Source organism: Hylobates moloch, unplaced genomic scaffold (assembly GCF_009828535.3).
Source record: "Hylobates moloch isolate HMO894 unplaced genomic scaffold, HMol_V3 SCAFFOLD_9, whole genome shotgun sequence".
NCBI classification, from domain to species: Eukaryota; Metazoa; Chordata; class Mammalia; order Primates; family Hylobatidae; genus Hylobates; species Hylobates moloch.
In genome coordinates this window covers 16,351,043-16,378,139 of record NW_026652284.1, presented here as the reverse complement: position 1 = coordinate 16,378,139, position 27,097 = coordinate 16,351,043, and the positions used below count along the sequence as shown (strand labels likewise).

The following is a 27,097-nucleotide window of genomic DNA, read 5'->3' as shown; positions in this document are numbered from 1 at the left end:
CAATAGATCCCACAGGAGGCTGTAAGCTTGAAACCAGAAACCTTGTACATCTTTCTCAAGTCCCCAGGGTCCAGCACAGCTCCTAAAACATGCTAGGTACTTGAATATTCATCAGATATATACCAAACAAATACGAGTAAGAAGGGAAACTTTAAACAGAATATTGGGGCATCTGGGATGGATGGATAGAATGTGGCGGTGAAAGAACACGGGGTCCAGACCCTTGCCTATTCTGCTCGGTGGCAGCCACTGTTCATAGGCCCCAGACACCTCAGAGCCCGCCCTGGCCCCCACCTGGCTCTCTCACACTGACACTCCCTAAGTCTCCCCAAGAGGCTGCACACCCTACCCCCATCCATCACAGGAGCCAGCGTTGCTTCCAAACAAGCTATTTATTTGCAGATATAAAACAAGATCCAAACACGGGTGGCAAGGGCATCCCAGGCTCACCTGCAGCAATGCCTCCCTGGCCAGAAAGGGCCTGTAGGACCAGAAATGTCAACTGTCCCCCCATCCCCTAGTCAAAAACTAATTGAGACTCCTAGCAGGAGTGTTACCCCAGTTAAAACCTACTCAACCAAGAAGAATGAGACAAACCAGGGGAAATGCCGGTGAAAAACCAGTGGCTCTCAGGCATGGAGATGGCAGTCAGCCACTCATACCCCAATGATAGGCCACCCTGGAAAAACTGTCCCCTGCAGGGTTTCCAAGGATGACATCTTGTCTTCTCCCTTGGGTAGGTCCCATTCTTGCAACAAGATAAAACCTTAGAACCTAAAAAATACCCTCATTCCCCCAGAATTCCAAAGCCAGCTCACCCCACCCCACCTCATTCTACCCCCACCCAGAACATTTTGCTAAAATTAATCCACCCATGCCCATCTAACAGGAGCCCGTTCTCAGGAGTGAGCCAGTAGGGTCACATCCTCATATGCTCACCATACTCCTCTCGGGACATCCACTCAGACTGGTAGGTAGAAAGGTGAGCCACCACGGACGCTCCTAGCCAGACACTGAAGTTTCTATTGGAACCCCCCCAGACCGTGGCCTTGGTGGAGGAGACATGATCCCCCACCAGCTCCCTGAACAGGCGCTTTGTGAACCCGGGATAGAGGGTGTTGCCCCCGCAGGCCATCACGTGGGAGACCAGCAAGGGGCGCAGGGAGATCTCGCAGGACTCCACGGATTCCACGATGGCCCGTGGGATGCTGGGCCCTGGCTGCTCAAACACCTGCGGGCTAAAGAACATCTCAGGAGCCACCCGCTGCATGGGGGTCAGCTCCACGCGGGAGCCGTCTGGGAGCTGATAGGTGTTGCTCTCATCCAAGCCACTCTGCTGCCTCTCACGAAAGTCCAGGGCCTCCCCCAGATTCTGCGGCACGTAGCATTTGTTCATCTGAGTCACGGCGACTGTCTCCAGCTGAAACAGGCTGCGTCTATCGCAATCTTCCTTAAAGAGACTCTTGAGGAGATAGGCGGAGAGATCCTGGCCGGCGAACTCCAGCGTCTTGCCACTGGCGGGCAAAGGGCGGCCCTGGTGGAAAGGCTGCACGCGGGTCAGGCCATAGCCAGAATCAACCACCACTCCGGTCAGGAGGCCAGAGGCATACAGGGACATCTGCAGCTGGTCGGCCAGGAGGACCGATGGGACATGCAGCAACTCAAACAGGATCTGCAACAAGGGAGAATTCACTCAGTGCATTTCCCCCAGCCTGCTCAGCAGTCAAAGCTGAAGTCAGCACAGAGCCACGTCCTCGGGGGACTCTCAGGCTGCCCCAGGATGCTGCACCCAGGGCCCCTGGAGCTCATGCACTGAGGATAATGCAGCAGCTCTGGAGGATGAGAAGTGGAGCTGGGTTTGCCCTCAGGAGCTTGTCTGGTCGTGGCCATTCAGAAGACCACTTCGGTGAAGAGGTGAGAAGAGCTCTGTGGCTGCAAGAAATGGTTCTGGGACACTGGCTGCAGGAGCAACATGGCCACGGGTCACATGTGCAGCCTGAACCGCCTCTTTAGAAGAAGGAAGAACAGATTAGAAAAGAAACAAGTGTTGTATATTCACCACTGCCTCCAAACAGTGGAGGAAGACTAGAAAAGACAGACAGACAAGAAAGATAAGACAGGTAAGAAAAAAGACCCCAGAACAAAGGAAAAAGGAAAGGAAGGAAGAAGAGAAAAGAAAAAAGAAAAAAAGGGAAAAGATGCTCACGGCCTGGCAGGAAAAGCCTTATTTTTTCTTTTTTTTTAAATAAAAACCTTACAAACGTCAAGACAAACCTGGAATTCTGGTATTTAGGGTTTGCCAGAGTCCCTGGGCCGGTTTTCTTCCCCTGCCCCTCACCCCCTGAATCTTTACAAAGCCCCCCTGCCCCCCATTCCTCAGCTCTGGCAGCCTCCCCAAGGTTCTAATCCCATTGAAGCAGAAAGATCCTAACAGTCAATGCTTCAGGATGAAGTAAGTGGCCCCAGCCACTTACTCACCTCTTCAAGCCCCCACAAGCCCATCATCTCCCCTCAGCGGGAGGGAGCTCCCTGCATTACTACTCTCAGAAAATTGTCCCCCCACCAGCCATTTCTCAAAATAGCAGCCAAGGTCCTCTTTTTCAAATAGAAAATCAGATACGATTCCCTCATTTAAAACTCTCCATTTAAAACTCCCCAGGAACTTCCTATTCACTTAGAGCAGTGGCTGGCAAGCATTTTCTGTAAAGGGATAGACAGTAAGGGTTGCCAAATGCAGCAAATAAAACTACAGGATGCCCAGTTACATGTGAATGTCAGATCAATAATAAATAGTGTTGTAGTGTAAGTATGCCCCATGCAATATGAAACATACTTAAATACTAAGACATTATTTGTCATTTATCTGAAACTCAAGTCTAACTAGGCATCACGTATTTTATCTAGCAAACCTACAACAGTAAATATTTTAGCCTTTAACTTGATGTATGGTCTCAAACAGTCTCTGCTGCAACGACTTAACTCAGATGCTGTCGTATGAAAGCACACTCTGCCAAACCCTAAATATCAGAATTCCTGTTTTGTCTTCATGTTTGGGAAGTTTTTATTTAAAAAATAATAGTAGGGCTTTACCTACCAGGCAATGAACATATTTTCTTTTTTCTTTCCTCTCTCTTTCTGTCTCACATGACATAAAAATGAATGTGTGTGGCTATGTTCCAACAAAACTTTATTTACAAAATAGGTGGTGGGCCGGATTTGGCTCACTGGGTTGCCAATCCTTGATTTAAAGTAGAATCCAAGCACTCCCCACAGCCTACCAGGCCTACGAGGACCAGCCTCCGCCAACCTCACCATCCTACTTGCCTCTTGCCACTCTTGCTGCTGAAATCACCTCCGTCAGAGAAGCCCTTGCTGAGCACTCTCTTCAAACAGGTTCCCCACCCCCAACAGTCCACCATGATCCCATTTCATTATGGTTCTAGAACTCATCACTACCTGGAACTATTTGTTAACCCCTTCATGGAAGCTCTCTGAGGGCCAGAACATGGCCTATATCAGCAATTATGGAATCTATAAGCAAATATCCCATGTCTCCCTGGTAACCCCCTTTCCACCAAGCACGTTGATTGCTGCATGTCCGTCTGCAGGTGGGGCCTCCATGAGCTCCCTTGCTTAGCGGCACACCAGGCACTCACTGGGCTCTTGGGAAATGTTTATGGGGCAATTTGTTGCCTTCTTTTTTTTTTTTTTTTTTTTTTTTGAGACAGGGCCTTGCTCTGTCGCCCAGGCTAGCATGCAGTGGCGTGATTTCAGCTCACTCTATTCTCGACCTCCTGGGCTCAAGTGATCCTCCCACCTCAGCCTCCCAGGTAGCTGGGACCACGCCTGGCTAATTTTTGTATTTTTTTGTAGAGACAGGGGTCTCACTATATTGCCCAGGCTGGTCCTGAACTCCTGGGCTCAAGCAATCTGCCTGCCTGGGACTCCCAAAGTGTTGGGATTACAGGCATAAGCCACCACACCCGGCTGGCAATTTATCTTAAAAAGCAGAATTCCTGGTGCCCAATCAGTCCAGACATAGTGTCAGTCTGTTTCCCGCTCCCTAGTGGGAGCAGGCCCCGGCAGGCCTCACCTCCAGCATCTTCTTTCGGTCCGCAGGCTCCCTCAAGGGGGTCTCCGTGATGATCACAGGGGGGACCTCGTGCTCCCGTCTGTGGTTCTCCAACACAAATGACCAGAGGTACTGCACGCCCTCCCAGTTGAGGATGCGGCCCCGCTCGATAGGGTAGCTAAAGGTGTCAGGATGGCAAATGTCGATGCCCAGGCTCACACGCCTCCGGGCATAGCTGGGGCCAGGGTTCTCCCTGCACGGTAGGTAGTTCACGATGTTCGGGAAGACCATCTGAGGCTCATTCCAGCCGGCCGTGCCAGCCTTCAAAAAGCCAGATCCGTGGTCAATGATAACGGTTCTTGCAGCCATGGTGGAGGCAGAGGTGGGTGGGACCTGTGGACGCAAAGGATGGGGTTAGTTGTGCAGGCAGCCTAGGCCACCATAAGCAGCTTCCCCCTCCACCCAACAGTCAAACCTCAGAGCCCCCTGAAGCTTGTCCACTGCCCCTTCCAAGCCTTTACACAAGCCACTACCAGTGCCTGGAACACTCTCCCCATCCCAAATTCCCAACCATCCTACCAGGCTCCCTTAATGGGCCACATCCAGGAAGTGGCCCCCACCCCTCTTGCCCACTCAGCTTCTCCCGCTGCACTTTGCACACACATGTATCCTGCTAGGTGAGCACTTCTGCCCCACGATCCAACTCTGCAAAGGGTTGGATTACTCTTTGCAGACTCAGCAAGAAGCTTGCCACTTGGGAAGTCCTTGTAGACACTGGCTGCCTGATTAGAGGGCACAAGGAACATGAAACATCAGCCTCAGAGCCACCACCTTCAGTAATAACAATGTCAGAGCAACAGCAGCAGCAGGAGACATTGTATTAGTGAGCATGGCAGCAGCTACAGAGACCATTTCTGGAGAACATAGCCTTTCTCCAGTACTACAAGGAACACTTTGCGTGTTAGGTTGGACTAGGTAAAACTGCCATTTGTGTCTGTGAAAATGGTCAGAGATCAGCAATTTCACATGGTTTCACCTGATACATGGACTCATTTAATATTTGCCATGATGTATAAGGCAGGTGATGTCCACTTTACAGATGAAGAAACTGAGGCACAGAGGGGTAAGATTACTTTCCTAGGGGTATACAACTAACAAAAACAGAACTAAGAGTCAAACCCAAACCAGACTGCAAAGGCGATGTCCTGAGCATCAAGCATGCGAGGCATCAGGCATTAGGTGTTAAATATGAGCTAAGCATCTAACACTTGATGATAAGGGAGACTATCAGGAAGATTCCATGATTGTGGTTAGTTTCTTCATCTGTAAAGTGGGGAGAACAGCAGCCCCCCTGCTGAAAAGGTAGGTATGGTCACTACCTGATGTTCAGACTTACTAAAAAGCTACAGTAGCAAGACAATGTAGGCGGGTACTGGTAAAAGAATAGTCAAGGCCAGGCACGGTGGTTCACGCATGTAATCTCAGCACTTTGGGAGGCCGAGGCGGGCAGATCACCTGAGGTCAGGAGTTCAAGACCAGCCTGGCCAACATGATGAAACCCCACCTCTACTAAAAGTACAAAAATTAGCCGGCGTGGTGGTGCGCCTGTAATCCCAGCTACTCGGGAGGCTGAGGCACAAGAATCGCTTGAAACTGGGAGGTGGATGTTGCAGTGAGCCAAGATTGTGCCATTGCACTCCAGACTAGGCGACAGAGTGAGACTCCATCTCAAAAAAAAGGAATAGTCACAAACATAGATCCATGGAACAGAAAGTCCAGAAATAGACCCATACACACAAAAAAGTGTCATTTGCTCTTTGACAAGGTCCAAAAATAATTAAATGGAGAAAGGATAGTCTTTACAACAAATAGCAAAGAACAATTGGATGTCCATATACCAAAAAAAGAACCTTACTTAGCCCATACCTCACACCTTACAAAAAATTAACTTAAAATGGATCATAGAAATAAATGTAAAACCTGAAACTGTAACGCTTCTAAAAGAACACCTAGGAGAAACCACGAAGGCAAAGTTTCCTTAGAACATTAGAAGCCTGACCCACAAAACAACAAATTGATAAACTGGACTTCATCACATTTAGGAACTTTTGTCCTTTCAAAGACGCTATTTACTATAAAGAGAATGAAAAGACAAGCCATAGACTGGGAGAAAATACTTACAAATCATATATTTAATACAGAACTTTCAAAACCCAGTAATAGGAGAAACAAGCCATGGGCAAAAGCTTTGAAGAATCACTTCACCAAAGAAGATAGATGTATGGCAAACAAACACATGAAAAGGTATTCAGCATCATTACTCATTAGGAAAATGCCAGTTAAAATCACAAGATATTTCTATACACCTACCTATTAGAATGACTGAAATTAAGGACCAGCCTTACCAAGTGCTGACAAGGAAGTGGAGAAATTGGAAATCCCGTGCACAGCTGGTGGGAATGGCAAATGACACCAGCACTCTGGAAAATGGTGTGGCAGTTTCTTAAAAAGTTCAACATACTTTGGGAGGCCAAGACGGGCAGATCACCTGAGGTCGGGAGTTCAAGACCAGCCTGACCAACATGGAGAAACCCTGTCTCTACTAAAAATACAAAAACAAAAAAAATTAGCTGGGCGTGGTGACGCATGCCTGTAATCCCAGCTACTGGGGAGGCTGAGGCAGGAGATTCGCTTGAACCCAGGAGGTGGAGGTTGCAGTGAGCCAAGATCGCACCATTGCACTCCAGCCTGAGTGACAAGAGCAAAACTCCATTAAAAAAAAAAGTTCAACACACACCTACCATATGACCTGCGTTTCCACTCTTACGTATTTACTCAACGGAAATGAAAACGTACGTTCACACAAAAACCTTTATGCACATATGTATAGTAGCCAGACAGCCTTATTCCTAACTGCCAAAAACTAGAAACCAACCCAAAGTACTTCAGCTAGGGAATGAATACACAAATCTCCATTCAGTGGAATACTACCTGGCAATAAAACAGAATGAACAACCGATACACCCCATAACATGAATATGTGCATAAATCTCAAATGCCCGAGGCCGAAAGAAGCCAGACCCCAAAGACGACAAACCGTATGACTCAATTCCCATGACATTCTGGAAACGGTAAAACTGTAAGGACCAAAATCAGATCAGTGGCAACTGGCAGCCAGGTGGTGAGAGGGGATGACCAGAGGGGTCACGGCAGAATCTGGGGCCATGACAGAACTATGTTGTTTGTGGAGCTGGGCACACTTCTGTATGCATTTGTTAAATTCCCACGATTATATTATTTTTAGAGTAAACTTTTAGTAAAAACAAAGGTTTTTTTTTTGAGACAGGATCTCGCTCTTGCGCAGGCTGGAGGGCAGTGGCACGATCGCGTCTCACTTCAGCCTCAGTCTCCTGGGCTCAAGCAACCCTCCCACCTCAGCCTCCTGGGTAGCTGGGACTACAGGTGCAAGTCATGCACACCCAGCTAATTTTCCTAGGCAACAGCCTAGGCTGGTCTCAAACTCCCGGGCTCAAGCAATCTGCCCACCTAGGCCTCCCAAAGTGCTGGGATTACAGGTGTAAGCCACCACACCTGGCCCTAGTAAAAAAAAAAAAAAAAAAAAAAAAATTTAAGGGAAAAATCCAGCAGGTGTGGGAATATTCAATGAAAGGTGTATGAACTCATCTTGCAGAATACAAATTGTCAGACAGACAGCAGACTGGGTGCCTAGACTGTACGTGGGTGTTTCCTGTAAGACAGGCCTCCGGAAAGGCAGCTCAGCCCGAAGGCAGCATTCTGGGGCTGTCGCTCCCCCAGCTATCTGCTCGGCTTCCGTTTCTGGACAGCAGTTGCATCTACCCATCACTATTGAGCATGACAGCAGTGGCCTGGCCCTGGCCAGCGGCTCCCTGCTGTCACCGGCTGCGGGGCAGAGAACAGGCTTTTCTGCCTTTAATCAGTTCTGACATAGACCTGGGGAGAGCCAAGAAGGAGCGCGGAGATGGAGCTGTGGTGACCGGCCCTCCTGCCTCGCCTCCTGGCAGGCTGAGTGATAGATTCCTCACACTCAATCACCCAGAGTGACAGAGAACTGGCCGCCTGCGTGACATTCCGGGAAGCAGGCTCTGCTGCCGACAACGCCCTCCGCACCATGAGAGCAGGTGACTGATAAATGCTTCTCGGCCCTGGCATGTGGTGTCATAGGAGACACTGGCAGAGCGATCTCCACTGTGGCTGTGAAACAAGGTGCGCATGGCAAGGGTAGGGGATGGGAGAGGACTCCAGGTTGGTGGCCCAAGTGACCTGACCTGGGAGGAGGAGGGTGGGAGGCAGGGGCCATCCTTCCCCTGGCACATGACTGTAAAAGAAAGTTTGGATGGCTTCAAGGAGCCAGCTTTGAGGACAGAGATAAAATCTGTATATTCAGAAGCATTTTTACTGAGCCACCAATTCTACAAATCCACATAAGCATCTACCTAGGTATAAAACCTGTTCTAGGCTGGCATGATTTCTCCCCTTCTGGAGTTTACATTCTACTAAGAAAGAACGTCCATAAGCACGAAATCAAACACAGCATGTCAGTGAAGATCAGTACAGCAGAGAAAAAGAAAACCCGGTAAGGACAGAGAACTCAAGAGGCACAGAGGCACAATGTCATTTTAAGCAGCGCAGTCATCAAAGGCCTCTTTCTAGGGTGACATCTGAGCAGAAAACTGAATGAAGTGAGGGAATAAGGCACGTGAATACCTGGAAAAGCATTCCACCCCAAAGGAACAGCAAGTGCAAAGGCCCTGAGGAAAACAAGGTCAGATGAGTTCTAGGATCAGCCAGCAGGCCTGTGTAGCAGGGACACGGTGAGTGGAGGGAGGATACTGGAGGTCTGAGAAGGGCTTTGCAGGCCTCTGTATCATGCTTGCAGATGGGGGAGGCCGCTGGGGGCTTGGCCAGAGGAATGGCATGATCTGACTTCCCTTGTGAAAGGATCATTTCGGCCAATAGAAAGGATAGACTGCAGAGAGCAGAAGAAAGATTACAGGAGGTGAAAGGTGTGGGTAGCCTGCGCTAAAGTGGTGGCCAGGAAGAGGGTGCAAGGTGATCAGATTCTGGATATACCTAAGTAAGGCTGATAGATTGAAATATGAGACCAGGAGAAGAATGAAGGAAGACACCACAATTTTAGCCTGAAAAGCTAGAAGAATAAAGTATCCATTTACTATGATGGAAAAGACCATGGGGGAACAGTTTGGCATTTGGGAGGAAATTAGGAAATTTATTTGGGACATGTTAAGTTGGAGGTACCTATTAAATGTATGTAAAAATCTCTGACCTAGTGGTGTAATTGGGAGTTTCTGAATGGATGGAATTGAACATGGTTGAGGCCAGGCACGGTGGCTCACACCTGTAATCCCAGCACTTTGGAAGGCCAAGGCAGGTGGATCACCTGAGATCAGAAGTTTGAGACCAGCCTGGCCAACATGGCAAAACCCCGTCTCTACTGAAAAATACAAAAATTAGCTAGGAGTGGTCGCACGCACCTATAATCCCAGCTACTCAGGAGGCTGAGGCAGGAGAATTGCTTGAACCCAGGAGATGGAGGGTGCAGTGAGCCAAGATCATGCCACTGCACCCCAGCCTGGGTGACAGAGTGACTCCATCTCAAAAAGAAAGAAAGAAAAAAGAAAAGTGGTTGGGATGGAAGTGATCATGAAGAGATGTAGTGTAGACAAAGATTTGTGCCTGACGGCCTCTAAGGTCTAGTGGCCAGGCCTTGGCAAGGCACCAATAAAGGGGACTGAATGAGAATAGCCAGGGAGGAGGGCGAGAAACCCAGAGGGAACAGTGTCCCGGGGCCAAGCAGAGAAAGTATTTCAAGAAGGGAAGAATCGAATGGGGTGAGAAATTAGGAGGAAAACAAAGGACTATCCATTGGATTTAGCAACATGGAAGTTACCAGCAGCCTTGGCTCAAACATGTCCATTGAAGAGGTGAGAAAAAGCTTGAAAAGGTTGATTCAAGAAAGGGTGAGAGATTGAGAACAATTCTACCAAACTGGCCCAGGCTCTGCAAAAATATCACAGCATACACAACAATGAAACATTAAAGAAGTGTTCAAAATTGAAGGATATGGCAGCCAACATCATGCACATTTTCTGATCCCAGATCAGAAAAAAAAAAAAAAAATGGCATTAAGGTACATTACCACAGGCTTCTGATGCCCACCAGGATGGAGTAAGCCTCCTCCTTCAGCCCTCCTTCCTACTGAGTAGGACTAAAAACTGGACAAAATGAAAAAACAAACAAAAAATGAAAAACAAAACAAAAAACCCAACTACCTAAGGACAATGAGTGAAAAAAATAACAGGCAGACTGAAGAGAATCAAAACTCAGAGAAGCAACCTTCAGAGGGTGAGGTTCCTATTTGTTTTATTTTCCTGTTTTCTCTCAAACTTTGACCTGAGACAAGTTTCCAGCACAGCCAAGACTGAGCGAAATCCTGTCTCTCTGGACATAAGACCAAGAAAAGGAACATATGCAACTCAAAGAGTTGGGGAAGAATACTGAAGAAATGGGAGCCAGTCAGAGAAAGGATTCCCCAGATTCTATATATGAACGGGCACAGGTCCCAGCTCACCTGTGCATGGCTGGGACACACCCATGGCAGTAGAGCACAGGCCTTTGTACTGAACTCACAGCAGAATCACCACCCACAAAGGGCAAGACGGAAAACACAACCAAATAAACGTTCTCCATAGGATGTTAAAAGAACACAGAGTCTCACAGCATAATGCTCAAATATTTTTAGCCTGAAAAGCTATTAATATTTTAGGCTGGGCACAGAGGCTCACACCTGTAATACTAGCACTTTGGGAGGCCAAGGCGGGTGGATCGCTTGAGCTTGGGAGTTTGAGACCAGCCTGGGCAACATGGTAAAACCCCATCTCTCCCAAAAATACAAAAAAATTAGCCAGACGTGGTGGTGTGTGCCTGTGGTCCCAGCTACTCAGGAGGCGGAGGTGGGAAGATTGCTTGAGCCCAAGAGGCGGAGTTTGCAGACAGCTGAGATTGCACCACTGCACTTCAGCCTAGAGACAATGGGAGTAAAACCTTGTCTTAAAAAAAAAAAAAAAGCTATTAATATTTTGAGTTCTATTGTATAGCATGGTGAATATAGTTCATAACAGAGTATTGTACATTTCAAATTCACTGACAGTAAATTTTGAAAGCTCTCATCACAAATAATGTTAAGGATTAGAGGTAATGGATGTGTTAACCAGCTTGATTTACTTATTCCACCTTGTATTCATAAATTATAACATGTTGTACCCCATACATTTATACAACTGTAAATTTTCAATTTACAATAAAAAATAAAATAAAAACAAAGAAAATTTCTGCTCCATAGAATGTAGAGGACAGAGGAATGAGTAAGGGGATTTTCAAATATCAATAGAAATTATTCAATCTAAAAAACAGAGAGAAAAAAATTTACTAAGCAAAGCTTCAGAGACCTGTGGGGCAATATAAAGAGATCTAACATTCATGTCATTGAAGTTTCAAAGTGAAAGGAAAAAGATTGGCTCAGAAAAAGTTTTGAAGACATAATGGCTAAAAATTTCCCAAATTTGGTCAAAGACAAATCTACAAAGCCAAGAAGCTCAGCACACCCCATAGAAAATAAATTCAAAGAAAACCATGCAAACCATCCAGAAAACCACATTATAACCCAACTGCTGAATACCAAATATTTTTTTAAATCTTCAAAGAATCCAGAGAAAAATAAAACACTAAATATAAGTGAATATCACTTTGAATGACTGCAGACTTCCCACCAGGGAAAAAAAAATGGAGTCCAGAAGACAGTCAGGCATCTTTAAAGAACTGAAAGAAAAGAGGTATCAACTCAGAATTCTATACCCAGAAAAAAATCTTTCAGGAGTGAAGATAAGACATTCTTAGATGAAGGAAAACTAAGAAAATTACTAGCAGAACCGCTTTAAAAAGAAATGCTAATTAAAGCTCTTCAGGCTGAAGGAAAATAATGCTGAATCTAGCACTCAGGAATGAAGAAAGAGAAACAGAAACGGTAAATACTTAAAAAATTATAAAGTCTATTTTTCTCCTCTCAAAATATGTATGGCCATTGAAAGCAAAGGTATGGTATCGCCTACTACTTACCTAGGTTGTATGGTATAGCCATTTGCTCCTAAGCTACGAACTGGTACGGCTTGTTATTATACTGAATACCGTAGGCGACTGTAACATAATGGTATGTATTGTCTTGTTTTGTTGGTAGACATGGAGTCTTGCTATGCTACAAACAGGTACAGCATGTTATTGTACTGAATACTGTAGGCGATTGTAACATAATGGTACGTATTGCTGGTAGATATGGAGTCTTGCTGTGGTACAAACTGGTGCTGCATGTTATTGTACTAAATACTGTAGGCAGTTGTAACATAATGGTATGTATTGTCTTGTTTTGTTGGTAGATATGGAGTCTTGCTATGCTACAAGCCGGTACAGCATGTTATTGTACCGAATACTGTAGGCAATTGTAAAATAATTGTATGTATTGTTTTGTTGGAAGATATGGAGTCTTGCTATGCTACAAATGGGTATGGCGTGTTATTGTACTGAATACTGTAGGCAATTGTAACATAATGGTATGTATTGTCTTGTTTTGTTGGTAGATATGGAGTCTTGCTATGCTACAAACTGGTACAGCATGTTATTGTACTGAATACTGTAGGCAACTGTAACATAATTGTATGTATTGTTTTGTTTTGTTGGTAGATATGGAGTCTGCTATGTTGTCCGGGCTGGTTTTGAATGCCTGTCCTCAAGGGTTCTTCCTGCCTTGGCTTCTCAAAGGGTCAGGAATACAGGCATGAGCCACCATATCCAGCCAGTAAGTATTGGTGTATCTTAACATAGAAAAGGTAGAGTAGAACTACAGTATTATAATCTTATGGGACCACCATCATATATGCCATCTGTGGTTGATCAAAATGTCATGTGGTGAATGACTGTAATTGAAATTGAAAATGGAAAACAAATAGTGAAAAGTCAATAAAGCCAAAAGCTAAAAGCTAGTTCTTTGAAAAGATCAAAGACTAAGAAAAAAGAGAAAAGACACAAAAGACTGTGATCAGGAATGAGGTGGCATCACTTCAGACTCTACAGACATGAAAAGGATAACAAGAGAATATTAGGAACAACTTTCTACCTGACACTTTGACAATTTAGGTAAAATAGATAAATCCTTTAAAGACATAAAGTACCAAAGCTCAATCAAGAAGAAATATATATTTAAATAGCCATATAACTATTAGAAATAGACTTTTTAGTTATAAACCTTCAACAAAGAATACTCTAGGTCTAAATGGTTTCACTGGAGAATTTACCCAACATTTAAGGAAGAAATAATACTAACGGTACACAATCTCTCCCAGAAAGCAAAAAAAGAGGAGGCAACACACCCCAACTCAGTTTGTGGGGCCAGTATTACCTTGAACCAAAAGCAAAGATATTACAAAATAAAACAAAACTCAAACCAAAATCTTTCATGAAGATATATTATTCTTTAATAAGATTTTGGCAAGCCCAGTAATATATAAAAAGAATAACACACAATGACTAAATGGGGCTTCTCCCAGGAATGCAACACTGGTTCAATATTTTTAAATCAGTATGATTCAAACGAGTAACAGACCGAAAAAGAAAAACCACATGACCATCTCATCAGATGCAAAAAAATCAATGGATAGAATTCAACATGCATTTATCATAAAAATTTTTAACAACTAGGAACAGAGAGACTTTCCTTATCCTGAAAAAGAGAATATCCAAACACCTACAACTCACATAGGTAATAGTGAGAAACGGGGTGCTTTCTCCCTAAGACTGGGAACCAGGTAGAGATGTCAGTTCTCACCACGCATATTCAACATTGAACTGGAAGTCCTAAACCAGTGCAATATGGCAAGACTAAAGAAATAAGACACATGAATTGGAAAGAAATAAACTATCCCTATTTGCAGAAGACATAATTGTCTAAGTAGAAAATGCCAAAGAATCTACAAAAAAGATCCTAGAACTAATAAGTGAGTTTGACTAAGTCACAAGATACAAGTTAAATGTTTTAAAAACCAATCGTATTTTATATACTATCAACAAATAGCTGAAAAGTGTTTCTTTAAAAAAGTATCATTTACAATAACATCAAAAATTATGAGAAAGATACTTCGGTATAAATGTAACAAAACATTAAATATGCTTAAAACTACAAAAATACTGATGAAATAAATCAAAGAAAACCTAAATAGAGAGATGGCCAGGTGTGGTGGCTCAGGCCTGTAATCCCAGCCATTTGGGAGGCTGAGGCGGGTGGGTGGCCTGAGCTCAGGAGTTCATGACCAGTCCAGGCAACACAGTGAAACCCCATCTCTACTAAAATACAAAAAAAAAAAAATTGACAGGGCGTGGCAGCATACACCTGTAGTCCCAGCTTCTTGGGAGGCTGAGGCAGGAGAATTGCTTGAGCCCGGGAGGCGGAGGTTTCAGTGAGCTGAGATCGCGCCATTGCACTCCACCCTGGGCGACAGAGTAAGACTCAGTCTCAAAAAAAAAAAAAAAGGAAAAAAAATAGATATGTTATGTTCACAGATTAGACAATTCAATATCATTAAAATGTCATTTCTATCTAAGCTGCTTTATAGATTCAATCCTAATCAAAATTTCAGAAACCCAGCAGGATTACTGTTAGATATCAACAAGTTGATTCTAAAGTATATATAGTAAGGCAAAGGAATCAGAATAGCCAAAACAATTTTTAAAAGAACAAAGTTGGAAGACTCACACGATCTGATTTCAAGGCCCACTATAAGTTTATAGTAATCAAGATAGAGCTGGGTGTGGTAGCTCACACCTATAATCCCAGCACTTTGGGAGGCCAAGGCAGGCAGATTACTTGAGTTCAGGAGTTCGAGACCAGCCTGGGCAACATGATGAAACCCCATCTCTACTAAAAATACAAAAAAAAAAGAAAAGAATTAGCCAGGTTCAGTGGCATGCGCCTGTAGTCCCAGCTACTTGGGAGGCCAAGCCAGGAGGCAGAGGCTGCAGTGAGCTGGGATCAGATCATTGCACTCCACCTGGGCCACACAGCTAGACCCTATCTCAAAAAAAAAAAAAAAAAAAAAAAAAAAAAAAGAGAGAAAACCCAGTCATCAAGACAATGTGATATTGGTAAAAGCACAGTCACATGGATCAGTAGAAAAGAATACAGTGTCCAAGAATAGACTCATAGAAATCTAATCAACTGATTTTGACAAAGGTACAAGGACAATTCAGTGATGAAAAGATAGTCTTTTCAACAAATGGTGCTGGAAAAACTGTACCTCTCCATGTAAAAATAATAACCTCGACTCATTCCTCACTTATTTAAAAAAAAACATAATTAACTCAAAATGGATCTGTAAAATATAGATACAAAACAGAAAATTATAAAACTTCTGCAAAAAACATGAGAACATCTTTGTGACCTTAGATCTAAGAACATCTAAGTGTTCTTAGGTACAACATCAAAAGTACCACTCATAAAAGAAAAAGTTAATATTCTGGACTTCACCAAAATTTTAAAATTCTGCTCTTTGAAAGACACTATCAAGAGAATGAAAATGAAAAGCCAAAGACTGGGAGAAACTATTTGCAAGTCACGCATCACATGTCTGCTAAAGGACTTGTATCCAGAATATATAAAGACCTACTAATAATCAATAATAAGAAAGCAAACAACTCACTTCCAAAGATGGGCCAAAAATTTTCACACTTCATCAAATAAGCTACACAGATGGTAAATAAGCACACGGAAAGATGCTAAATGTCATTAGTCACTAGAGAAAAACAAATTAAAACCATAAAATTTTAAGGACAATACCAAGAGCTAACAAGGATATGGAGAAATTGGAACTCTCATACACTGCTAGTGGGAATATAAAAATGTACACTCTGGAAAACAGTTTAGGAGTTTCTTTTAAAGTTAAACATATACCTACCATACAAACCAGTAATCCTATTCCTATGTACTCCAGAGAAATAAGAACTTATGTTCACACAAAAACCCTTATACCAATGTTTACAGAGGCTTGATTCATAATCACTAAAAACTAGAAACAACCCAAATGTTCTTCAGCTGGTAAATGAATAAACTGTGGTACATCCATACAATGGAATACTACTTAGCAATGAAAAGGAACAAACTACTGATACACATGACAACATCCATGATTGTCAAAATCACTATGCTACATGAAAGAAACCAGACTTAACATACTGTATATTCCCAATTATATGATATTCTGGAAAAGGCAAAACTATAGTAACAAAACAGATCAGTCGTTTCTGGGGCGGTGAGAAGAGTTAACTACACAGGCCCAGAGGAATTTTTGGAGGTGATGGAACTGTCTCATATCTTGATTGCCAGAGTGGTTACGTGCCTGCATGCATTTATCAGAACTAAGAACTATACATTAAAAAAAGCGAGTCTCACCGCATGAAATTTTAAGGTGAAATTTTCTAAAGAACATTTTGGGGACAGATGGTAAAATTTGAATATGGGTTATATTTTCAATGTTAAATTTCCTGTGTTTGATCATTATGTTGTGGTTTTCAAAGAGAATATTCTTATTTTTAAGCAGATCCATAAAAAAGTATTTACAGGTAAAATATCATGAGGTTTACTTTCAAATAGATCAAGAAAATCCCAGCATGTGTCGATAGAAAAGGTGTCAAAGGAAATGGGGTCAAAAGATAGTAACTAGTGAATATATATGATGGATATTGGAGAGCGTATTGAACTATTCTTGGACCTTCTCTAAATGAAAAGCTTTTAGGAAAAGAAAGGATGGGGGGAGAGATATGGGAGACAGCGAGACAACTTTGAAGAGCTCTGCTCTGAAAGGAAGCAAAGAAAGACAACAGTAGATTGTGAAGAGAATTGGGGCCCCAGGAGGTTTTGGTTGTTTTGTTCAAGAGGAGAAATAATGTATTAAGGTTTTATGTTGATGGGAATAATCCAGTGGAAGAAAAAGTTGAATAAAATCAGAACAAACTACAATTAAATCTAGACACTGTATCAGCGGTCCCCAACCTTTTTGGCACCAGGGACTGGTTTTGTGGAAGATAATTTTTCCACAGACCTGGAGTAGGGGTTGCTTTACGGGATGATTCAAGCACATTACATTTCTTGTGTACTTTATTTCTATTACTATATTGCAATATATAATGAAATAATTATACAAATCACCATCATGTAGAATCAGTGGGAACCCCGAGCTTGTTTTCCTGCAACTAGATGGTCCCATCTGGGAGTGATGGGAGACACTGACAGATCATCGGGCATTAGATTCTCATAAGGAGCACGCAACCTAGATCCCTCACACGCGCAGTTCACAATAGGGTTCACGTTCCTATGAGAATCTAATGCCACCATTGATCTGACAGGAGGTGGAGCTCAGGCAGTAATGTGAGCAATGCGGAGCGGCTGTAAACACAGATGAAGCTTCACTGGCTCACCTGCCTGCTGCTCACCTCCTGTTGCCTAGTTCCTAACAGGCCACGGCCTTTCCTTTCTCTCTGGCCCTGGACCACAGCCTGCTTCTTCCTTTCTCAGCCCCTGTGTTTGCCTTACCATCTGTCTGGAACCCCTGGCTAGCCCTTCCAAAAACCAGCTCTCATCACTCTTGTTTAGCTGGAGCCTTTCCTGACCACTCAACTCCAAGCCAACATTGCATTGACTAGTTTTATTATTGTCATAGCACTTATTACCATACATAATTATGCTGTGTGTTTGCTGGCTGTTGTCTACCTCTCCCAAGCACCACCAGAACGTAGGCTCCAGGAAGACAAGTTCATATTTGTATTTTACTTCCCCATCTCTACCACGTAACTGGCATATTTTTGTTAAATCGGTTTGTGTTGAATGAATAAATTTTTAAAAATACATTGGTTTGCTGGCGGCATGATAGCTCCATATGGGCTGCACTCCCGTGTCCCTAAAACATGGGTTTCTTCTATAGGCTTCTGGTTACTTTCCTTCTCCAAACTCTTCAACAGCTCCCACTGCCAACAAGATGAAGCCTAAACTTAGCTTGACACACAAAGCCCGCCAGACTCTGGCCAACTTTCCCCATCTTCTCCATGCACCTGAAGCTAAAGCCACGCTGGAATGTTTGCTGCTGGAGAATCCTGTCCTTTCTACATCTCTTCTCTGCCTAAAATTCACTTCCATCACGCCTCTCAGTCCTTCAAGATCCACACCAAACCTCCACTCCATAAAGCTTCTAACATCAGACAACTTGCAAACAGGAATTCATTCCTCCACGGACCACCAGGAATGCAGAACCCTTGCTGAGCACACTTACTAAGAACCAGACACTGGGTATAGTACTTCTCACACAGTATCTCTCTTATTTACTCTGCACAAAAACCCAATGATGAGGGCATAATATCATTGCCAGTTTATAGATGAAGAAATGAGGCTTAGAGAAGTGACAGAGTTGTCCCCACGCCACCCACCTTTGAGTGTAGTCAAGATTCAAATCCGTACCTGTGGGTTCACAGCCCAAGCTCTTAACCACTGCCATGATTAATTATGTGGCCTGAGGTTAAGCAACTCTCTAAACCGTAGTCTTCAGATGAGAATAACTATCTTTCACAGATGAAAGGATTAACAATAACATTTGAAGGAAAAAGGGTACACGCCTTAGTATGTTCACTCACATTGGTCTGTTGAGCTCTTATTGCCATCTGCCTCCTGTTCACATGTATCTGGGGTCTTGTGTCCCTCAAGTCTGTGCAATGTTTGCACACACAAGCTCTCCAGAGTTTGTTCATCAAGACTCCACTGGCGACCCTTATGAATTGCTTTGTGATTGTAAACATCTTGCAAAGAACTTTCCATGTAGCACTTCTATCCACATTCTCAGTGAATCCTAGACAACCTCTTGAAGTAGGCAACATCATTCCAGTTTCCATCTCATTTTATGGGTATCAGCATTGCTACTGCTGCTAACACGGCATACTTTTATTATTATACTTTAGGTTCTGGGGTACATGTGCAGAACGTGCAATTTTGTTACACAGGTATACACATACCATGGTGGTTTGCTGCACCCATCAACCCGTCACCTACATTAGGTAATTCTCCTAATGTTATCCCTCCCCTAGCTCCCCACCCCCCACAGGCCCCGGTGTGTGATGTTCTCCTCCCTGTGTCCATGTGTTCTCATTCTTCAACTCCCACTTATGAGTAAGAACATGCGGTGTTTGGTTTTCTATTCTTGTGATAGTTTGCTGAGAATGACGGTTTCCAGCTTCATCCATGTCCCTGCAAAGGACATGAACTCATTCTTTTTTATGGCTGCATAGTATTCCATGGTGTAAATGTGCCACATTTTCTTAATCCAGTCTATCACTGATGGCTATTTGGGTTGGTTCCAAGTCTTTGCTATTGTGAATAGTGCTGCAATAAACATACATAACACGGCGTACTTGCTATGATCCAAACACCAGGCCAACTACTTCACTCCTCGTTTCCCCAGCACAACTCTAGGAGATCACTACTATCATCTGCCTCAGTTTCATAGATAAGGAAACTGAGGCACAGTTGGGAAACTTACCCATGTCCCTACAGCTATTGAGGAGCTGAGCAAGGACTGAACCCAGGGTATCAGGCTCCAGGGTCTGTGCCCCCAACCTGTCAGCCATCCTGTTTCTCATCCTGTCAATGCTGCAGTCTCCAAAGCACAAAGATTCTGATGCCCTAATCCATGGAAACCGTGACTATGTCAGATTACAAGACTAAGGGGAATGAAGGCTGCAGATGGAATTAAGATTACTGGTCATCTGACTTTGAGAAGGCAAAGATTATCCTGGATTATCCATGTGAGCCCACAGAAATCACAAAGGTCCTTTAAATGTGGAAGAGTATGGCCAGAGTCAGAGAAAGATGTGCAGATGCAGCAACGCTGCCAGCTCTGAAGATGGAAGAAGGGGCCATGAGCCAAGCAATGCAGGTGGCCTCCACAAACTGGAAATGGCAAAGACATGGATATTTCCCTAGAACCCCCAAAAGGAGGCAGCCCTGACAACACCTTGACTGTAGCCCGGTGGGACGCATCCCGTGCTTCTGACCTCCAGAACTTCAGGATAATGAATCTGTGCTGTGTTGGGCCACTGCATTTGGTAATTTGCTACAGTAATAACAGGAGATTCATGCAGATGCAAAAGCAGCTCCCACTTCTCTCCTGCTCAAAGTGCAGCAGGCCGCAGGGCTCTGCGGAAGAATCCAAAGGCAAAACCCCATCCCAAAACCTTCCCCTGCTCCCTGTGCGGACATCCTCCTGAGGCCCACCTGGGTTTTGTCTAGCTACAAGGTGTGACCCGACATTGTATCCTGAGGATGTGGCCCAACTTCCCTGCAAATCAGGAACCTCCACTACAGGCCCCTTCTGCTCCAAAGTCCCCTCCCTGGGGACCAAGTGCTAAGCAAGTCCCACTCCCAGCAGCAGCTGGACTGGGCCTCATTACCACAGAAGTCAGAGCCTCCAGGGACAGAGGGAGACTCATGCCTCTTAAAGAGCAACCGGGTTCAGGGAGGGCTGTACTGAGAAACAGGGGGAGTACCAGAAGAAAGAGGAGAAACAGAGAGAAAGACATCAAATTTGCATGAGGGGAGGACAGGGTTTTAATTATGCCTTTTCTTAACCTCATTGTACCTTGAGGTATCTTAACATTACTCTCCCTGGCAGGAAGGATTGATTGATCGTCTCTTGGCATTCAGAAACCCCCATTAATGTAAAACTAACCGGTCGTTCTGAACTCTGGAGAATTAATCACTTAAATGTGAGAATTACTCAATAAACCATTCAAACATGCAATAAACCAAGCCATTAAAAATTAATCGCTCGACATCCCGGCCGTGTAAACAGGGCTAATAAGATCCTGGCAGCCTAGAAAGAGGAGGAAAAGGAGGAAGCAGGAAGATGGTGCCTTTAATCAGCCACTCCCAAGGACCGGAGTAGATACACCAATGTCCAGGACACATATCACAAATCATCAGGGTAGGTGACATCTTGTCCCTACGGCCTCCCAGCCTGTCCCTAGGACAAGAGTGGACAGGTAGGTGAGAGAGAGGAGACCCTCAGTGCGCTGTTAGGAAGAGGCAGTGGGGTTAGAGTTACAGCTCTCGGCAAATACTTACTGAGCACCTTCTATGTATCAGACACTGCACAGGGCTCTGCAGATACAGCCATGAACAAGACAAGTGGCTGCCCTAAGGAAGCTGACATTGGAGTGGAGGGTGTGTATGCATGTCTGTATATCTGTTAGAAAATACATCTATTTTGGCCGGGCGCAGTGGCTCACGCCTGTAATCCCAGCACTTTGGGAGGCTGAGGCGGGCAGATCACGAGGTCAGGAGTTTGAGACCAGCCTGGCCAGTATGGTGAAACCCTGTCTCTACTAAAAATACAAAAATTAGCTGGGCGTGGTGGCGCACACCTGTAGTCCCAGCTACTCGGGAGGCTGAGGCAGAAGAATTGCTTGAACCTGGCAGAGGTTGCAGTGACCCGAGACCACACCCTTGCACTCCAGCCTCGGCAACAGAGGGAGACTCAATCTCAAAAAAAAAAAAAGAAAAAAGAAAATATATCTATTTTATAAAGCACTGGCTATAAAGAAAAATAAAGCTAAGACTTGTGAGAGGCAGAAGATGACAGAAGATGAAAGAGTTCCTGTTTTAGATTGAGGAGGTCCAGTTGGCCAAGACCCCAAAGTAGTGAGGGCAGGAAGCACACAGACATCTGGGGAAGAGAATTCCAGGCAGAGGTCTGGGCAAATGCAAAGGCCCTGAAGTGGGCGCATCCCCGTGTGGCTGGAAGGGAGCTGGTGGGAGAGGAAGTGAGGTCCTGGAGGCGTGAGGCACACAGAGCATCTAGGGCCTTGTTAGGAAATTGTAAAGAATATGGCTTTGGTCCCTAGGGAGATGGAAAGCCACTGAAGGTTTCTAAGGAGAGAGGAGGCAGGTCCCGTCTGTCCCATGTGTGGTCCCGTCTGTCCCATGTGTTAGGAGAATGACACTGCTGGGTTGAGGATAGAAGATGGGGACTGCCGGGCGCAGTGGCTCACACCTGTAATCCCAGCCCTTTGGGAGCCCAAGGTGGGTGGATCACCTGAAGTCAGGAGTTCGAGACCAGCCTGGCCAACATGGTGAAACCCCGTTTCTACTAAAAATACAAAAATTAGCTGGGCTTGGTGGTGTGTACCTATATCCCAGCTACTCAGGAGGCCGAGGCAGAAGAATCGCTTGAACCCAGGAGGCAGAGGCTGCAGTGAGCCGAGATCGCACCATTGCACTCCAGCCTGGGCAATAAAAGCAAAACTCCGTTTCAAAAAAAAACAAACAAAAAAAAAACGGGGACAAAGATGGAAGCAGGACGACCAGCTGAGAGGTGGCTGCAATGGTCAGGGGCAGCCATTTGCTGGGTCCCTGTGTCCTCGTTGCCTCCCCAGTCAACATCACCCAGGTCTTGCTTTGGACCTGCCCTTTCCCCATGTCAGCCTGTGGCCTAGATGGGATGTATTCACCCCACTCTCAGCTCAGGGGTGCAGACGAACCTTTTGACAAAGTGAAGGTTCAGGGAGGACCATGTGACCCAACTCAAGCCAATGAGAGGAGGAGACACTAACTAAGGGCTTCTGGGAAAGAGGCTTTCTCACTCCTCATCACACGAGGCCCCCAAAGACCCATTTGCTCGTGTTCAGCTGGTGGGTGTCAGCTCTGAGACCACCACAGCCTTTACTGTTTCCCACTATAGTCTGAGGAAGAGGCAGGCCTGTGGAGAAGGGCAGGGCCAAGAATGTCACAGAGAAATACGGCCAGGGCACATCACCGTGAACTTCTGGATCAAACTGCTCCTGAAGCATGAACTACCTTTGGGGCTTTAAATTCATTGAATCGATCAGTTTCCTTGTTTTCTTTGAGCCAGTTTGGGTAGGTTAGATTCCTGACAGAATTCTTAGGGTTCTTATGTGATGTCACTTAGGCCATATGAGGACCCTAGGAAGTAAGTGTATACCCAATTTTCCAACTTACAGATACAAAAACTGAGAATTAGAAAAATAAACTGTCCAGACGCATAGTGATGGAAATTGGCAAAGTTGACATATGAACTGAGTCCTGCTGGCTCAAAAGTCCTGCTCTGTTCTTAGACTCCCTATCACTCTCCCTCGCTCACTCAGTCTGCCTTTACAATCATAGGGACCTTCTGCTGAATTTGATGATTTAAGTTAGGAATGACCTATGCGGCACACACTCTCACTCCCCACTTATACCCTTGGCAGGTGTATTAGTCCGTTCTCATGCTGCTAAATAAGGACATACCCACGGGCCAGGCACGGTGGCTCACGCCCATAATCCTAGCACTTTAAGAGGCCGAGGTACATGGATCACCTGAGGTCAGTTGTTCGAGACAGGCCTAGCCAACATGGCGAAACCCCGTCTCTACTGAAAATACAAAAATTAGCCAGGCAAGGTGGCAGGCATCTGTAATCTCAGCTACTCGGGAAACTGAGGCAGGAGAATCACTTGAACCCAGGAGGTGGAGGTTGCAGTGAGCCGAGACTGTACTACTAATGCACTCCAGTCTGGGCAACATACCCAAGACTGGGTAATTTATAAAGGAAAGAGGTTTAATTGACTCACAGTTCCGCATGGCTGGGGAGGCCTCAGGAACCTACAATCATGGTGGAAGGGGAAGCGAACACATCCTTCTTCACATGGCAGCAGCAAGGAGAAGTGCCGAGCAAAAGGGGGGAAGGCCCCTTATAAAACCATCAGATCTTGTGAGAACTCACTCACTATTACAAGAATAGCATGGGGGTAACCACCTCCGTGATTCAATTACCTCCCACCAAGTCCCTCCCACAACATATGGGGATTATGGGAACTACAATTCAAGATGAGATTTGGATGGCCACACAGCTAAACCATAGCAGTAGATATCACTGTTTGTTATTTTATTTTTATTTTTATTTTTGAAACAATCTCACTCTATCACTCAGGCTGGAGTGCAATGGCACGATCTCGGCTCACTGCAACCTCTGCCTTCTGGGTTCAAGCGATTCTTCTGCCTCAGCCTCCTGAGTAGCTGGGATTACAGGTGCCCAACACCACGCCCAGCTAACTTTTCTGTATTTTTAGTAGAGATGGGGTTTCGCCATGTTGACCAGGCCAGTCTCACACTCCTGACCTCAAGTGATCTGCCTGCCTTGGCCTCCCAAAGTGCTGGGATTACAGGTATGAGCCACCATGCCCAGCCATCACTAACTGTTTGAAGATATCTTTTCTGCAAAATAAAGTATCAGCTAGCTAAGTCTAAGAGTTAAAGACAATATGATAGAGAAAGTTACATGATGTTATGATCGGGGATATGACTCGAATCAGGCAGCCTGAGGTCACACTCCAGCTCCGTTCCTTACCTGCGGTAGTAACTCCTTTCAGCCCAGGTAAGAGGGGATCCTGCCCTAAGCCCCATCATCTGATAAATATGTGCACCACTGCCCTCCAACACACACACACACACACACACACACACACACACACACTCATCCAGGGTCTGCTGTTCAGCGCCGGCACATTGCAACTCCTGACTCCACGTCCACCCTCATGACTAATAGCATTCAGGGCCCAGGGAAACACTGCCCAGCAGCCCCGGCTCAACTTCACAGAAACAAACAGCAGCCTGAATCCACACACCATGAAAGCTGGTTGTATGTAGTGCTGCCGACAGAAGGAGAGCACAGCTCTGAGGTGCAGGGAGGATTTGAGCTGCAAAAGCACTTCGGTAAGAGAAAAGACAAATTAACCAACTTATCAAATCTTCCCGTTAGCACTCCTACAATAGATTCCCACGAAATGAAGAATCATTTCCTAGAAACGCAGGGCATCCATTTTCTTGTTTCTCCTCATGCTCCGCATTGGGGTAGTAGAGGTATGCGAATTAGCTAAATTAGAACAGCGTTCACAACAGCTCTACACTGCAGCTTGGGAACATTTTGAAACCCTGAACAATTCACATGACCCTTCATATACCCATCTGTAGATATTATAAGGGTAAAAGCATGAGACCAATGATTTATGCTGGCAACTAGATGGACACCGAATGCTAACATTGTATTTTCAAAGCATGAATAAATTTCAGTTTTAAATACATTTAATTTTAAAATTCATACTGATTTGTATTTTGCTTCTTAATGTTTACAGATAATTCTCAATTTTAGATGAAAAACTTTTTGAAAGCTTCAGGAATTTTTTTTACACTTACTTTCACTTCTAGGTGGTAAAAGTTTAATTCTGTATGCTTTGAGCATAATTATGTTTTATTTTTAATCTTTTATATCACTACTATAATAGAACACAAACTACATGAAAATCTTGATTACATCAGAATTTATTTTATTGAAGGCAAGAAAAATTTTATGGAATACATAATTTATGAGTTATGTATGACTATTACTCATCCAACTATTTCAGACTTACAATGGAATGCCAAAATGTGCAATAATCATTAAATTTGGCCATCTTGGTATCTTATAGATTTTATCTTTATCAACATATATTTCTCAGATAAGAGGATAGATGTTTTATTTAACAGTTTGTTATATTGTTTTACAGCTTTAAATATCTAGAATTGGTATCTGTGTGTCCATTTATACTCTTCCCCAGTACTGCAAATGCTAGAGATGGGCCTGACCAGCTGTGTGACTTTTAGTAAATTAATTAACTTCTCTGTGTCTTGTCTCATCTGCAAGGAGGAGATAATAAATAGTGTCTAACTCTATAGAGCTGTCATAAGGATTAAGAAAGTAAATATTTACAAAGCACCTACAACACAGTCTGGCACACAGAGCTTTACAAGTACTTTTAGGCAGAACAGAGTTTAGCACAGAAGTGCAAGAATTATTTTAATAGATTGGCAAAAGCGTTTGACCAAATTTAACATGTATTTACTTTTAAAAACTCAAGGAATTGAAGAGAATTTCCTTGACTGGATGAACACAACATAGTAAAACCCACAGCAAATGCCGCCCTTAGCTGGGAATTTTCACCTTATTTCCCTTAAGATTGACACCAAGGTGGCCGGGCACAGTGGCTCATGCCTGTAATCCCAGTGCTTTGGGAGGCTGAGGCGGGTGGATCACGAGGTCAGGAGTTCGAGACCAGCCCGGCCAACATATCGAAACCCAGTCTCTACTAAAAATACAAAAATTAGCCAGGCATGGTGGCACACGCCTTTAGTCTTAGCTACTCGGGAGGCTGAAGCAGGAGAACTGATTGAACCCGGGGGTAGAGGGTGTGGTGAGCCAAGATCGCGTCACTGCACTCCAGCCCTGGCAACAACAGTGTGAGACTCGGTCTCAAAAAAAAAAAAAAAACCAAGATTGACACCAAGGCAAGGAAGTTTGCCCCTACTACAACAACTCAACATCAAACGAAGTCCCGGCAAGGGCCATAGGGCAAAGGAGAAACATCACGTAAGATAACTGGAAGAAGAGACAGAGAGACCACCATTGTTCAAGTTTAACATATCATTTATAGAAAAAAATCCAACAGAATCTGAACATGTTCAAAGTTACCAACTTAAAAATTAATAGCATTCTTTTGCCCTAGCAATAACCAACTAGAAGAAAACACAACAGAAAATGACACCCCACTCATATTATCAATGAAAACATATAAACTATTTTAGAATTGACTCAGATGCTCAAGACTTGTATGGAGAAAAGTTTTACATTATTAAAATGACCCAAAAAGGCAACCGTCAACATTGGTCACATGTTAACTCCCCAAAGTAGTGTAGACATTTTCATGTAATTTCAATAATAATTACAGAAGGGTTTTTAGAGAATATGGTCAATAAGTTCTAAAATTGTCTAGAAGAAGAAAAGGGTCTGCCAATTGCT

General features: G+C 44.3%; 1 protein-coding gene across 2 annotated transcripts in view; it reads right to left on the bottom strand.

Moving 5' to 3' along the window:
* Window positions 1-373: 373 nt before the first annotated feature.
* Window positions 374-27,097, bottom strand: part of ACTL8 (actin like 8) — a 74,840-nt gene continuing 48,116 nt past the window's right edge. The window contains exons 2-3 of one of the 2 annotated variants that reach the window (XM_032760983.2): window positions 4,094-4,465; window positions 374-1,672 (exon numbers count right to left, since the gene is read on the bottom strand). In XM_032760983.2, coding sequence (XP_032616874.1) covers window positions 920-1,672; window positions 4,094-4,441 — 1,101 coding nt within the window. In that variant the 5' untranslated portion in view covers window positions 4,442-4,465 and the 3' untranslated portion in view covers window positions 374-919. The remainder of the gene's footprint in view (window positions 1,673-4,093; window positions 4,466-27,097) is intronic. The other variant, XM_058444527.1, reaches the window with a different exon arrangement.